The 16,025-nt window shown below is 34.3% G+C and overlaps 1 protein-coding gene across 4 annotated transcripts in view; it reads left to right on the top strand.

Moving 5' to 3' along the window:
* The window catches only part of agla (amylo-alpha-1, 6-glucosidase, 4-alpha-glucanotransferase a), a 99,419-nt gene extending 83,907 nt beyond the window's left edge, over positions 1-15,512 (top strand). For all 4 annotated transcript variants that reach the window (XM_039735885.1, XM_039735886.1, XM_039735888.1 and 1 more), the window contains exons 28-34: positions 984-1,119; positions 5,109-5,221; positions 5,561-5,772; positions 6,484-6,581; positions 8,359-8,446; positions 10,755-10,888; positions 14,263-15,512. In XM_039735885.1, the coding sequence (XP_039591819.1) occupies positions 984-1,119; positions 5,109-5,221; positions 5,561-5,772; positions 6,484-6,581; positions 8,359-8,446; positions 10,755-10,888; positions 14,263-14,380 (899 nt within the window). In that variant the 3' untranslated portion in view covers positions 14,381-15,512. The remainder of the gene's footprint in view (positions 1-983; positions 1,120-5,108; positions 5,222-5,560; positions 5,773-6,483; positions 6,582-8,358; positions 8,447-10,754; positions 10,889-14,262) is intronic.
* Positions 15,513-16,025: the final 513 nt, after the last annotated feature.

Genomic DNA, 16,025 nt, shown 5'->3' with positions numbered 1-16,025 from the left:
TACCAGATGTTGTTTTGATTTGACAGGTAATTTTATTTAAAAGTCAAACAATGCAACTATAACTTTTCAAAATGTAACATGAGCTGGGATTTTGACACATTTTATCAAAACTACAAACTGTTTACATTAGTCATACTATACAACTTGCCCTAACAAAAAAGAAGTAATTTGATTTCATTAAGAATACTTGGACATTTTATCACATGAAATGTTTGAAGTCAATCAGACATTAACTGCAAATCCCCATGTTATTTTTAATGTGCAAAAGTTAAATTATTGATCGAGTTCAAATGTACCATTTTTCTTATACAGTGCATGTATGTTGTAATAAATGAGTAATATTAATTAAACAATTAATATATGTAGAAAAGGAATTGGACAGTTTTATGAACATGTAAGTATATTTGATATGGCAGAATAGTGCATTTGAAAATTAGACTCCTGTGCCTGGTCGTTGTCCATATCCAGGTTGTATGTTCTCAGTTTCTGCATAAGATTTCTTTTAGATTCTCCAGCATTATTCCTGTATTCCAACAGATGTGCTATGTTAATCGGCAGGGTTAATTGGCCCAATGTGGTGGTGTGCGTGTGTGGATTATGTGACTTTGAAAATGTACATATCTACTGTATGTGTAAACATATCTGACCCATTGTTTAAGTATTATTTATTATTAATATAGGTTATTCATAAAGATTTTATTTTTTCTCCAGCCGTCTGGAGTTTTTTTGTTTTTTCTGGCCTTCGATCCTTACTCTTATTCGATGTTAATTAATGTTGATTTATTTTGTTTTCTTATTGTGTCTTTTATTTTTCTATTCTTTATTATGTAAAGCACTTTGAGCTACTGTTTGTATGAAAATGTGCTATATAAATAAATGTTGTTCATGATAGTAAACAATTGACATGTACATATGTACATTACATATTTTGTACATTATCTCTGTACTAGGATTTGGTCACATGTATTTTTTTATTATTACAGGTTTCTATGTGACAGCTGGGGTGAACCCTGAAACTGGATTTGTGTTTGGAGGGAATCGTTACAACTGTGGAACATGGATGGATAAAATGGGAGAAAGTGAAAGAGCTCGTAACAGAGGAATGCCTGCTACACCAAGGCATGTAAAATTAAGTTATTCTGGTGCACTGCATATACATTTTTATTGTGTTAATGGTAAATACAGAAGACTTCTTTTCACAAGAGTGTATCAAGAATATTCAATTAATGATGCATACATCAGAAAGACCGTAGCCAAAATAACTCTTTTACCCAAAGAAATCTAACAATATTTTATAGTTAGTCATGAATATCTGGAAGCTGCAAATACATATTTAGTATCTTCAGAGTTTAGATAGATAGATAGATAGATAGATAGATAGATAGATACTTTATTAATCCCAAGGGGAAATTCACATAATTCAGCAGCAGTATACTGATACAAAATGTGCATTTTGTTTCAGTAATTTTGTAACCTGTCAATAAACATTAGAGATCTAAAAGACATTATTCAGAGATATATTGTATTGTAAAACCTGCAAATTTCAGACAGATCATTATAGGGCAAAGTATGTTGCTTTATAATTATATTGTCTTTTATTGCATAAGACTAGAAGAGAAGAACATTCATTTCACAAACTGGCGTAATGTATTAGGATTTTAAAGGAATTTTCAGTGTAGAGTTGTTTCAACAGTTTCAGTGTCAGTTATACAATGGCTTTGTGTATAAAGGAGAAATCCTCAAATAATAGCTGGATAGTTAACCAATCTAAATATCACAAGTTACATAAATTCACTTAGTTCTGAAGTTAGTGCTGTCTTTTATTAGTCAAATTACGTTATTGTCACTATGTTGAATAATGCATGTTTAGAAGGACATTGCGTTGCTTCTATCTGGCCCATGTGATTTTACATACAGTGTACCTAATTGTTAAGAACAGATAAGTATTCATTTTCAGTAGAGATGTAAGTGATTAAGTTAAATTAAGTGGATCTGTGGATGTTATGATTTTATTTGACAACCCAACCTTTATATTGATTAATATCAAAAACTATAGCACAGCTCTGTAAGCTACTGTTATTTTTTTTAGGTTTTAATGTAGTTTTACTTAGTCATCAGATACGTTTATCTACAAAATAAATATCAATATGATACAGTTATGTATGCTTTGATTCAGTACAAACGACTACTTTGTATATTCACTATGGTGGGATAGCAAGCTTTCATTTTTAAAAGCATAGTTAATACACATTTTATGCTATTCACAGTTCAGTGTGAATTTTTTTTATATGAACTGTCAGTTTGTAAAGTTTTTGTTAGCTTTGCATTACAAGTAATGTATGTATTATATCTATTCCTACTTTATTCTATGGTAAAAGTAAGGGTGAAGCAGTACTGATGTTAAAGTCTTATTTCAACTCACAATGGAATCTTAAAGGAATCATTCAAAGGAATAGTTCACCCAAAAATGTTTTTTATATGTTATATACCCCATGTAATCTGTTGTGGTGGCTTTAAAAAAAATCTCATGTTTTGAGAGTAAATGGAGAGAAAACAAATTCTGATATAATATAATCCAGTAGTGCCCAATTCTGTACATTGCGGAAACAAAGTAAAAAACATTCACAAAAAAAGAAATCTCACATTAATTGTGTTGCATAATCCACATGTCTGTTATCCAGTTGTATGATCAAAACATGGAAAGTGCATGCTGTTTTTACTAAAAAAAATATTAAATATATACTTCTAGAATAATCAGTGCACATCATAAACCAGAAACTAAAGCTTCATGGGAATTACTGTTTGACCTGGAGACAGGCCTCTTCGCCAGTGAATGAGAGGGAGAGAGGCAGTTCTTTACGCTCTTGCTTAAAAATGCCTATGTAGCTTCTTAATGCTAATTATCTCATTGTAGTACATGGACATAAGTGATCATCAGTGTCATTAGTGTATGCTTAAAGATTTTGAAGCAGAAATAATGCAGGCACTGGAATTGGGGGAAGAAAAGAGGAAGCCTTCTAGTTTGAGACTTTAATGGTCCCTTTCAAGAGTAGACTTTTGGAATTTCCAGTTTAACCTTCTTAAGAATTTACTGGGATTCACATGTTGTCACTTAACAGGGTTTTCTGGTAGTTGCTTAGATAAATAACATCCATGCATTGAGCAGGTTTATCTTCAAGAAATCCTAAATAAATATGTTGGTTGGTAGCTGTGGTTCAGTACTGCCCTCATTCTGTATATTTATTTAATTACTAATTTGCACACTGTACTCACATCTTAAAAGCACAATTGAAAGAAACAGTATTATTGATGTTAAGCTGAAAAGAGCAGAGCCAAATGCAAACCAGCAAAGTTTCAAACGTACTGCATTCCCCAAAAGCTGCCTGTGTGCCATTTGTCTTCTTTCAACATAATTCACCTGCTACAGTTTTTCGGCTCACTTTTGTCGGTGTAAAACTGCAGCCATAAAACAAACAGTGCTTGGCTTTAAGTGATGTAACTGGACTGGAGTAATTTCCTTGTCACCTATGATGGAAAAGAGTTTCTATATTTCATAATTAGTCTACTTAAAATTGCTAACTTTCAAAAGCAAATGGTCTTCCCTGATAAAATTCAGCTAGTCTCCAAAGTGTCTTGTGAACCCTTTACTTGCATTAACTTTATTGCATTTTGTGTAAGGATTGATAAAGATTTTCATTCTTTACCATGCAGTTTTCTAGCATGGGTCACATAAACAGTGGCCTGGAAAATTCCCAGGGATTGCACTAAATCTTGACCTGTGAAGACTGCAACTTTTTGGGAATTCTATTCCTGTGAAGGCATATAGAAACCTGGCCTTCACTGCTATTGCTAATGAAAGATATTGAGTCAAACAGATGAGTACTAGTTGTGCTACCCATCTAACATGGGCAGATAGCTACGTAATTCACATAGACCTCAGCATAATTATTGTTAATGTTTGAAGTGCACCATCTATTGGATTGTATTTGGTAATGTATGTAGTTAAAATACATTGCACTTTTAATTTTTTTTTGTATAGCACTCTTCACTGAGTGCAAGAGCAGAGCATTGTGAACAAATGTCAGTTAAAATACACGTATAGATTATACTAATTACTAAATACAGAACTGGCACACATATAAATTCAGATTTTATTTAAAAACACAGAGAACAAGATAGAAACTAACTACAAACATTAGCGTTTACAAATCCGTAACCAGATGGCATGTAGCAGAGACCTAGCAACCGATTAGAAACCCAGATCTACAGACGCACACTCACAGAAACGTGTCCGTTTATTACAGTGAATAAGCTGAATTCTTTCTGTCCTGCTGTTACTTTCTGTTGTCCTGACTCAGCAGGAAAATGGATAACTCATTTTGTGAGTAAACCGGGAGAAGTACGTAAAAGGCTAAACAAAAGAAAATAAAAATAAACCAAAAATCAAGGTCAAATAGCAAGCAATAAGTCGAAAACCTGGCAATACTGGAAGAGTAAACACACAATTAATCAAAACTAAATTAAGGATTTTCTCTACAGATCAGATAAGGCTCATAGCGAAAGGCTGAACTAGTCAATGTCACGACCCAGGAGACCATGGCCCTAGAAATGTGGGATTTGACCCTAACAGTGGTACACAATATACATTCTTTTAAAGAAAAAGGATACCAAACATCAGTTTTCAGCCTAAATCATCACACCTCTTAGATTTCAGTTATTACTTTAAATTTAACTCTTTAAAAAGTACTAGGGAACACAGATCTATAAAAGCAGATTTCACACAAACCTTGTAAACATTTTCTTCCCTCAGAGAATCATGGACACATGGAATAAATTACCTAGTAGTGAGGTAGAGAGTGGAACTTCAGGGACTTTCAAAATGCAACTCAATGGTATTTTGGAAAAATTTGGCAAATAGAATAAACAAGATTTTTAGGCTAAATGGCTTGTTCATAGCAAATTTATTTTTTGTAGCAAATATTCATGTACACTGCATATTAATTATAGGTACAGACTCCTATAACCCTAGTAGCATAATGTGATTTCTGAAGACAAATACATGAAAATATAAAACTAACCTTTCTCCCTTCCCTCAAACCGCCCCCCAGAGATGGGTCTGCTGTGGAGATTGTAGGACTGAGTAAATCTGCATTGCGCTGGTTGATTGAGCTGCACCAGAAGAAACTGTTCCCTTATGATGGAGCATCTGTTCAAAGAAGTGGTAAGAACGTTTTAGAGATATCATCACCATGACAGTAACCATAGGGAACTAATTAATAATTGTAATAGAACAATTAGGGCCATATAATTTATATAGTACATAAGCAGTAATCAACTTAATTTTCAAAGCTAACGTAGAACTTTTTTTTTTAAGTTGTGCCTTGTATACATATTTTTTTAACAGTTCAATTGCTTACACTGCTAAAACTGTTTCTGCAAATATATTTTGTAGTTCTTTAATTGAAAATGTTTGTAATGTAAATGATGCCATTTAAATATATCTATTCAAATGACTCTTGCACAGTTTTTTCTACAATAAGGATACTTGTCTATTTTATAGGGAAACAAGTAAAGATTTTATATGTGGAATGGAATAAGCAAATTCAGGAAAATTTTGAAAAACTATTTTACGTCTCTTTGGACCCATCTGATCCTAATGAAAAGCATCCCAATTTGGTACACAAGAGAGGCATTTATAAAGATAGCTTTGGAGCTTCTAGTCCTTGGTGTGACTATCAACTAAGACCTAACTTTACCATTGCAATGGTTGTGGTATGTATGGCTATGAGTCTGTCAACTGCACTTGGTGAATTAAAAATTAAAAATCTCAACGTGAAACAGTGGATATACAAAAGGCAAAGCATGGTATCTCATAACTAATTCTCAGAAGATTTGATATCTGAAAAAGAAGCCTTATTTTTACTTTGTGTTAATAACATCTGTATCTACTATTATTATTAGTTTAACCGTATAATTTAATTAAGAAGGCCCTCCTCATTTGACGTTCTTGCTACACAACATAAAAAGTTGGGACTTAGGAAGAAAAACAGGTGTAGTTTAAAATATATTTCTTAGCTAGTCTAAAGTGACAGTCTAGTGTACTGTATATGTTTTGTGGTATGGGAATGTTAGTCATTGCCCAGAGAGTAGACTTTTCTTTTGACTTTACTATCCTTTTTCTGTTTACTCTCATTTTAATTAAACCATAACTAGTTTTTTAGAGGTCTTTTGGATTGCAGTAATTGTATAGTATGCTGTACTATGTAGTATGTCAGTGGTCCTCAAGTTCAGTTCTGAGGTACCACTTTTTATTCTATTTTAATATTTACATTTAGAAAAAAAAATCAGAAATTAGAATTTTTGCCATATCTTTAAATAAATAACTGTCTTTGGCTGTTTTATTTTTAATTCACCTTTTATATGGAGTCTGCTTCCTGCTAGTCACAAATGGTCAGTCTTAAAAAGTAGTTTTCTTTCCTACAGGCTCCAGAGTTGTTTTCTCCAGAAAAAGCTTGGCAAGCTTTAAACATGGCAGAAAAGAAACTTCTTGGGCCATTAGGAATGAAGACTTTGGACCCAGAGTGAGTAGATCAAGTGGAATAAATAAATAACAAAAGTTTTTATGATTTTATTGAAATAGAAATCTTTTTTTTATATATACCTCATTTTGGTAATATTATAATTGCACCCTCCTGCGGTTTTCTCCTTTTCACCCATTTATAAGGAAAATAACCTAGAAAATGTTCTAGACTCTATATGTGCACATGCAGTTTACAGTATTATGACAATATTTAATGGTGTATCAGGAATTGGCTACCGTTTTTAAAAAAGAAAAAAATATATAAAACCAGTAGCACTCATAAATGGATAGTGGTTAAATTTGGCGTTAGCAGTCAACAAACAGCAGACTACAGAAGATACATAGTTAAGATGAAGCCCTAAAATGCAAACTTCATTACACCTTGCTGTGAATGGACTGTGGAGCCAAACAATGCAGTGACTATGTCAGTAGACCTCTGGTTCAGTTTTGGGAGCCTGCTGTAGCTTCAAGTTTTGCTTCCTTCCAGCTTCTGCTTTAAATTGAACTCCACCCTTAATTAACTGTATGCTACATGTAGATCATTTAGGGTTTTTTTTTTTCTTGTTTTTTTAAGATTGTCACAATGATCACGTTATTCATTCCTTTTTTTTCTTGTTTCTTAAGCCATTGTTTACTAATGAACGTACTTGTGGGCTGACTCTAAAGTAGCTATATTTTATTCAGTGCATTGCACGATAAGAAAAAGAGAAAAAAAAAATAAAAGACCAGCTTATTAAACTATGAGATCAGTTAGAGCTACAATTATTATTATATTGTGTTACCAGCCACACTGGGTCCCTAGACTGAAACGTAGAACCTCTTTATTAGGTAGTACAGATACTGGACACTAAGGATTGTAAGATCGCTGCCTGGTCTGATGACTCCTAGTTCCAAGTTACCTTGATTGAAGGAAAAAGCTGAGTCCAAATGAAAATGGATTCTTCCTACCCAGTTATTGAAAATAAAAGTTGATGGAGGTGTTGGTCTAACAGTGTATTTTATTGGCGCACAAGCAGAGGATTATTTGAATAGTATATTTTAACTGCACTTTTCCCCCATGAATTCCTTGACATGTTTTAAGTGTTTTAGGGAAAAAGTTAGGTGTGCTTAATAAAGTGGTCATCAGGTATATTTGTTATTGTTAAGACAGACAAAACACAATTAAAACTTTACAAAATCATTTGTAATCCTAGTCAAGAGTTAAAAATCATTTCTTTTAAGCATTTATACTATGTTAATGGTGCTTTTGATGAAAGTCATCAGTATACTGCTGCTTAGTAGTTTGTCCATAAGGCTGCAAAAAGTGCCACTGCTGTGGAAGACATTCTGCATTGTTCCTGTTCCAAAGAAGACAGGCACTTCTTCACAATGTGGTCCTTGTCAAAGTCACTCAGATTCTTATGCTTACATATTTTTCCTGCTTCCAACACACTACCTTCAAGAACTGATTGCTTGTTTGTTGCCTAATATATCTCACCCCTAGACAGGTGCCATTTTAACAAGAATAGTCAATGTTATTCACTTCACCTGTTGTTCTTATTGTCGGGGCTGATGGGTGTGTATCTCCCTTCCAGTGTAAAATAACTAACAAATATGTGTGTATATTTTTAAATATTAAAAAAAAATCCTCATCATAATCCAATCATGATGACTTTGTCTATTTTGCTATAGTACATTTCTGTTCTAGGTAGAAAAATATTTCTTGTATTATAGCAGGTCTCTTTGAGTTATAGGTGAGACTACATGTGAGATTTTACAAGTTTTACTATGTTTTACAGTGATATGGTCTACTGTGGTGTCTATGATAATGCCCTGGACAATGACAACTATAATATTTCTAAAGGATTTAATTACCACCAAGGCCCTGTAAGTAATACATCTTAAGTGTTTTTTTTTTCTTTTTGTTCTTATGGGTTGGTGATTTTGGCTTCCACTAACCATTATTTTGTTCTCAACGAATTGCACAGTATTACTCAATAAAGATTTACCACTTGAATATTTTGCTCATTGAGATCCAATTTACCTTCATTTTTTTAGCAGTGTGTATATATATATATATATATATTTATTTATTTATTTATTTATTTATTTATTTATTTATTTATTTCCCCTCTCACTTAACTCTAAAGTATTTGAAACATAGATAATATTGATATCAAAACCTTTTATAGTCTTGCATATTCATCCATTCATCCATTATCCAACCCGCTATATCCTAACACAGGGTCACTGGGGTCTGCTGGAGCCAATCCCAGCCAGCACAGGGTGCAAGGCAGGAACAAACCCCAGGCAGGGCGCCAGCCCACCACAGGACACACACACCCACACACACCCACAAACCAAGCACAAACTAGGCACAATTTAGGATCGCCAATACACCTAACCTGCATGTTTTTGGACTGTGGGAGTAAACCAGAGCACCTGGAGGAACCCCACGCAGACACGGGGAGAACATGCAAACTGGTTAATTTATTTGTATATGCTCAAAAATACCATATCTCACAAAAACACTTCCATTATATGGAAGTCCAAGGCTTGGCTACAAAAATATGGCATACATCCCTGACTTCCTTTCATTCTTTACCACGAAGGCCTTATTATAATATACCATTATTGATAAAGCAAATATACCCAAACAGCAACATCGATCAACTAATAAACTTTTAGATAACCTGAGACAGCACTGAGAAATCAAAATCAAGTCATCTGTAGACAGAACACATTCTTCCTTATTTCAAGACTGTGCTGTACATCATGTACAACCCTCTTGACTTAAATGGTCAGAAATATGCCCCACCTACAAGAGATTTTTTGAAACACCTGCAACCTTTGGCTAATGCCATACTAGGCTAACATTTTCATCTACTTAAAGAGCACTGTCAGGGTTAGCATTAATCCTCATCTTCTCTGTGTAATAAGGGCAGGAGAACATTCACTTAATGAGCATTGTAGTAATAAATTAAAAAAAAATAAAAACCTTTGCTGCCTCATTGTAATAAAATGGAGTAATTCTAGCTTACCTACTGCAGTACAATGGAAGAGTAATGTCCTATATTACTTAAAAAACTGTTAAATTCAGATTTACTCTTTAAGAAATACATATTTTAAGACTATGTTTAATACTACTAATCATAGTATTATAATATGTACAGAGTAGTATAGTGAAATTCTTATTTGTATGTCCAACCAACATACAACTCCACAAAAAAACAATGTATCAAAATATAGAATCTTACTTCATTTAATAGAAACACAATGTTCCTTACCCTTGTTTCTATGCAACCTTCCCCCAGTTCCAGAAACTTTATTAAGTTTAGTTTAAATATCTCTGTTCATGTTCAGGATTTTTAAAGAGAACACAACTTTACATAATCACAAACTGCTGCACAGAGGACATCTCTCTAACAAGAGCACAAGAAACTTATAAGGTCGACCTCTGGCAATACTGCCCTGAAGTTCCATTGTTTAAAGTAATCATTGACCTCACTGAATTGCCGTAGACTTTCTGGCCATTGTGATATTTTTACCTGCCTATTTTTTTTTCTTTTTGTGTCATTTGGTAGGCATATGAATAAGAACTCAACTATTAGAAAATACTGTATACAGTATATATATATATATATATATATATATATATATATATATATTTATATATATATATATATATATATATTTAACTTGCTTAGTTTTGCTTCTTGCACTATGTCTATTCTGAAATCAATAAATTTCATTCTGTTCCTGTTTCCAGGTAAATCTGTTATGTTTAACCTAAAAATAATTTAAGCTCAACTTTTCACCTTGATTTCAGTTTCATTTGTCATGTGCTCATAGTTCAATGAAATACTTAGATGGATGTCTCCCTCCAATTAGTGATAGTAGGGCAGTATCAACAACAAATAAAATGTCTTTGTCAGTATGAGTGGCTGTTAAATAACCTTTTCACCTGCTGATACAAAATGGCCCTGAATATTACCAGTGTGACTGCTATTGGTCTTAAACTGCATTGCAGAATTGAGGAGCAAGTGACTGATTAGGATGGTCAAGGTCTTTCAAAGCTTCTTTGTTTAAAGAGTATTTCTTGATTTCATTTTTTTTACATTTTTTTTTCATTTTATTATTGACAGTAAGTGTAGTTGATAAGGTTTACATGTTATTTTTTTGTGTGTTTATTTAGGAGTGGCTTTGGCCAGTTGGATATTTTCTACGAGCAAAATTGTATTTTTCGAAGAAACTTGAGAAAGAAATTTATGATCAAACGGTTTACTTAGTGAAGAATGTCTTGTCACAGCACTATGTGCATCTTGAGAGGTATGTAGCAAATTGTGGTTGAACATATTCTTAAGTTAAGATAAATTCTAGGTTTAAAAATTCTGTTATATCAATGGACTTTAGTTTAAGTGATTGATGTGTTTGTTCTGTTAGGGTTTGAATATGTAGCCCTTCTGCTTGAAATTTTTGGTCCTTAACCTATGTCAAACCAAACTGAAAGAGCTGCAGCAAATCTGCTAAATATAACAGATAAAAATAGCCTCCAAACCAGCGTGGATACCTGGCAGATACATGAAAGTCATAAAGCTGTTACAGCAGTGAAAGTTTCTTTCACAAATGTTAACATAAGGGCTCTAAATAGATTTAATAAGTCTGTCTTTGAACTTTTTGGATGGATTCAGTGAAGTATATTTTGCAGGGGAAGTACAGGAGGGTAAATCCATTATCAAAACATCATACCTTTGGACCTCATCATCACAGATTTTAACAAAACTTGCCATGCTGACTTGGTCATATGAGTAACCCACGGAACTGAAATTGCACATGTCTTGGATCAGTATTAATGGAGATTTAAGCTAACAGATTTCAAATTTTGCTTTAGTATAGAATTGACCGATTTTGAAATATAGGTTTTTTCGCTATTCAATTTTTAATATTATAATCACTCATAACATTATCATTTTTCTTTTAGGGGATAGCACACAGTAGTATTTACACAAAGTAAGGAGTTGGAAAACAGCTTTATAACAATATGGGAACAATTTCTGTGCAACTTATATTTAGGGAGATACAGCCAGTCAGAGTCATAATCCCCCCGCCCCAACAATTTCAAACTTTGTTAGTTTAAATCTCCCTTAATGCTGATCCAGGACACATGCCATTTCAGTTCAATGGGTTACTCATGTGACCAAATCAGCATGCCAAGTTTTGGTAAAATCTGTGATGATGAGGTTCAAAAGTATGATGATTTGACAAGGAATTACCCAAAAGCACAGTGATTAGTTTTTTTGCCTCACTGGCTATTCATGCATTCACGTGCAAATATGAGCATGTCAGTCAGGTGCCTTATTCACACCTCAGTGTAGGCAGAATACAACACCTGTGCCTGATCAGACTGGATTAAAGGGACCCTGCATGGCAGACAAGGAGGAGAATAACAAAACAAGACAAGAGAGATGGTGGTTAAAGGAAAAAAGGACAGCGACGGCAGGATCTGGGAGATGCCAGCATGTGCTAGGGAGGAGGCAGGCAGCCAGATAGAGAACCCTGAGAAGGAGAGTGTGGCTGACACTGAGGGGGGCTGAAGAGAGCCACTTCAGCTGAGTAGTGCGATGGAGCTGGAGGGATCTGTTGCTCAGTAGGGCTCTTGTATAAGGCTGGGAGACAGCAGCGGGAGTCAGAGAAGCGAGGCTCAGCATAGCACCCTGCTTGGAGCCCGTGACGTAAGCAAGTGCCCAGCTAGATTAAAGGTTGGTTGTGCCTGCCAGAAGGATTTCTCCTCTGGCTACCGGATCTCATTTAGGGTAGGCAGAGGAGACATCGAGACTGAAGTGGAATGCACCTGGGATTTTGAGGTTTTTGTAGAATTACTTACTGCTGTGTGCTTTTAACCTTTATTTATTGAGATTACTGTATATACTCGCGGATAAGTCGGGACTTGATTTTACAGGATAATTTCTGGTATTTTATAATGTCGGTCGTATAAGTTGAATGTGGAAAACTCACGCTATTGGTCCAAGAGATTATGATATGCTAACGTCCATCTGAGAAAGTAACGATGGAACACATTGCCTCTTTTTTCTATGTATTGTGCCTACGTGACCACAAGGTAATACCCAAACTATTCCAAAGCAACGGTTGCACTGATTTGTATTTTTTGTATCTCACACCCTCATACACCTTTATCATATGAGCATCCCTTATCTACGATGGAGTGTTCAATCAGAAGAAGATATGAAGCTGGTTTTAAATTAAATGTCATTGAAGCAGCAAAAGAAATTGGCAACTGCGCTGCTGCAACAAAATTCGATGCATCTGAGAAACTGATGTGAGATCATATGAGGCAAGAAGATGTAATAAAAAAATTTAAGTGTCACATTTTTGAACGGGCGTATAAGTCAGGTCTGATTTTATGATCGATTTTTCAGGTTTCTAGACGTGACTTATACACGAGTATATACGGTATCTGTTAAATATTTTAACCTCCATTGGATACTTTGATTTTGTGGATTATTTATTTATGTAATAGATGGAGCACTGCACTTTTTTAACATTTTTTTTCTTGTTTTAATAAAATCACCTACCAATTTTGTGCCAACCTCTTGCTGAAGGTGTGTGTGTCCTCATTTGCCCAGCTCATCTCGGTACATGACTATTGATGGTTAAGGGTTCAAGATGATTCTGGAAGCACCAGGGAGCATAGAGACAATCCAGACCATCACACATGTAAAGGATGTCACTGCCCACTATAAAGGAATGCAGTCTTCTACGAAAGAGTCTGCTTTTCTTTTTTAATACAGTCCCACTTTGTTATTAGAACAGTAGAACAGTCTAGCCTGTCATTGATATGAACTCCCAAGTATTTGTGGTACCTCCACATAACCTCCCTGATCAGGTATAGAGGCTTTTTAGTGTAGAAAAAGTCAATAACCAGTTCCTTGTTTTCGCTGATGTTAAGTTGCAGATAATCCTCTTTGCACCAAGAAACAGTTATCCACCTGACTCTTATGCTGTGTCTGTCTTATGCCCCTTTAACAAAGAGTCATCAGAGAGTTTCTGCAAATGGCATAACCTAGTGTTATATTCGTAGTCCAAAGTGTACAGAAGAGGTGATAGGACAGTTCTTTCTGTGTAAGTTTACCTCTGAACAGGGATGACTGGATAGTACTGAAGGCTGTGGACAAATGAAAAACATAATCCTCACAGTGCTATCAACTTTGCCCAGAAGAGTATAAGCCTTGTGAAGTAGACAAGTAATTTGCATCTTCCACACCAATCTTTGTTTGATAGTAAACTTGCAGTGGGTACTGGTGGTCTTTCATACGAAGACTCATTAGTCCAGGACCAGCCCCTGTCGGCTCAAAGATGTCTGTGAGATTAACTGAGAATTTTAAATTGGCCTCATATGTATAATTGCATTGCGCCCTGTCTGTTGTTGGTTCTCTCCTTGCATCTTGAGTTTTTGTAATTTAATTGCTTCCCCAACGGTCAACTGGATTAAGCAGTATATTTCTTCTGTACAATGTGAGTTTCAACTTGAGCTTGAAATTATAAAAGATATACTGTGCTTTTTTGCAGAAAAAATGTGAAATTTCATTTTTCAAGGCACTGTATGTGATTACCATGAAAAACTTTGAAATTCTCCTGATGTACTTTGGAGGTAAAAATAAATCTGCTTAATTTGTCTTTTGCAGATCGTCCTGGAAAGGTCTTCCAGAGCTCACTAATGAGAATGGCCAATATTGTTCATTTAGCTGTGAAACACAGGCGTGGTCCATTGCCACAGTGTTGGAAGTCCTCCATGATTTCTGATAAAAGTAGTAAATGCTTCAGGCTGCTTTGATGATGCATTACGTAAAATTATCATTAACTGGGTTGCTGTTCTAATAATATGCTATTTACCCTTTGCACAGACATAAGAATGTTTAGTCACTATTACTGAGTAGAATTAAGGATATTAGTAATAAAGTAGTATGCCGCTTGGACAAATTAAAGTTAAAAGTTTGAGAAATGTGGGTTGTAATGAAAAAAGTGTAAAGTCTGTTTTTTGATGTTATTCAAGTCTGAATGCTGTATTACTGCACTTTGTAAATTATAAATGGATTAGGATTATAATTCATTAAATATTTTATTGTACATTTTAAAAAATAGAACATTTTTATTTCTTATATTTCGTTCTGGTGCTATTTGTGCAAGCCTGCAACGAAGAGATCTAGTGTCTCTCTTTTAATATTTTGCCTTGTATCAGTGAAAATCTTTATAACATACTGCATATACTAGTTGAATAATCATTCACTGTTTATTTGTAATGTAATTTGGCCTACAACAATGCCAAAAGTCATCTTCACCTTAACACTGTAATTATTTATTTGGAAAACAGAACAAGACTGAAAAAGTCTAGTTATAGTATTCATGCCAAAGATGATGATACGGCTCAAGGTACAACTTGCTTATCACTCAGCCTTTCTGATTGTCAATGTACCATTTATTGAATCTGAGTAAATATTCAATTACTCTCAGCATTTTTGTATTTGCATAGTGTGTGAGTGTTTGTAATTTAATCGCATAAAGCATGAATGTTTCATATCTAGTGTTTATTGAAATACTGCAGTATCAAGATATATCAGTAGTGTAGATAATTCTACTTGAAAGGCATGCTGTTCTCCACCATATTAATCACTATTCAAATATATATGTGTAATAATAATAATAATAATATTGATTACTTCATTCACATAATGTTTACAGTAGGATTCAAATGTAATTAGAGGTCACCAGTATTGCCATATGGTATACTTGTGTAGTGGTTTGCATTTCAGTAATTTATTTTCCTCATTTTTCACTGTCCTGTTGCTTACAGTGTGTCAAGCACTAGAATGTCTGTCTTGAGATTCTGTTTTCATTTTATGTATATCAAACAAAAAAAAAGGTTTTTCAAGCAGAACTCTGTCGTCATTTGTGTGTTTTTTTGTTCTTCGCTCTAAATCAAGCGTTTGTCCATTACTTGAAATGTTTTTCCAGGATCTGATTGTATCTGGAAGTTAATTAAGATATGATCAGTTAATTTTTATATTATATGCATTTAACTGTTAAAATAATGTATGGGTGTTTCAATAAGAAATTCCACAAACAAAAGACAGCAAACTTGCAATAAGTAAATTAAATATTGACCATTGTGCTCACAGAGTGCCACTCTTGCGGCAGACATTGACCATTCCACAAAGTGGCGGTTTTGGACTGGTTTGTTCCATTATTTGACATGGCTCTAGGGGCAGCAGGAACATCTGTTTTGTTTCCAATTCATCTGTTCATCATTACTTTAATCAAGAAGAAAGAAATGCCTTGTAAATAGTAATCTATCTTTTGTTTGTATTATTTCACAGTTTGTCCTGTTTTTCTGATAAGGGGGTGGGGAAGGGCTTCTCTAAGGCTTGTTTTGGGATTGTAGCTGGGCACA

The sequence above is a fragment of the Polypterus senegalus genome, chromosome 14 (genome assembly GCF_016835505.1).
Source record: "Polypterus senegalus isolate Bchr_013 chromosome 14, ASM1683550v1, whole genome shotgun sequence".
NCBI classification, from domain to species: domain Eukaryota; kingdom Metazoa; phylum Chordata; class Cladistia; order Polypteriformes; family Polypteridae; genus Polypterus; species Polypterus senegalus.
Note: the sequence above shows the minus strand (reverse complement) of the source record. Positions and strands in the feature narration are given on the sequence as shown.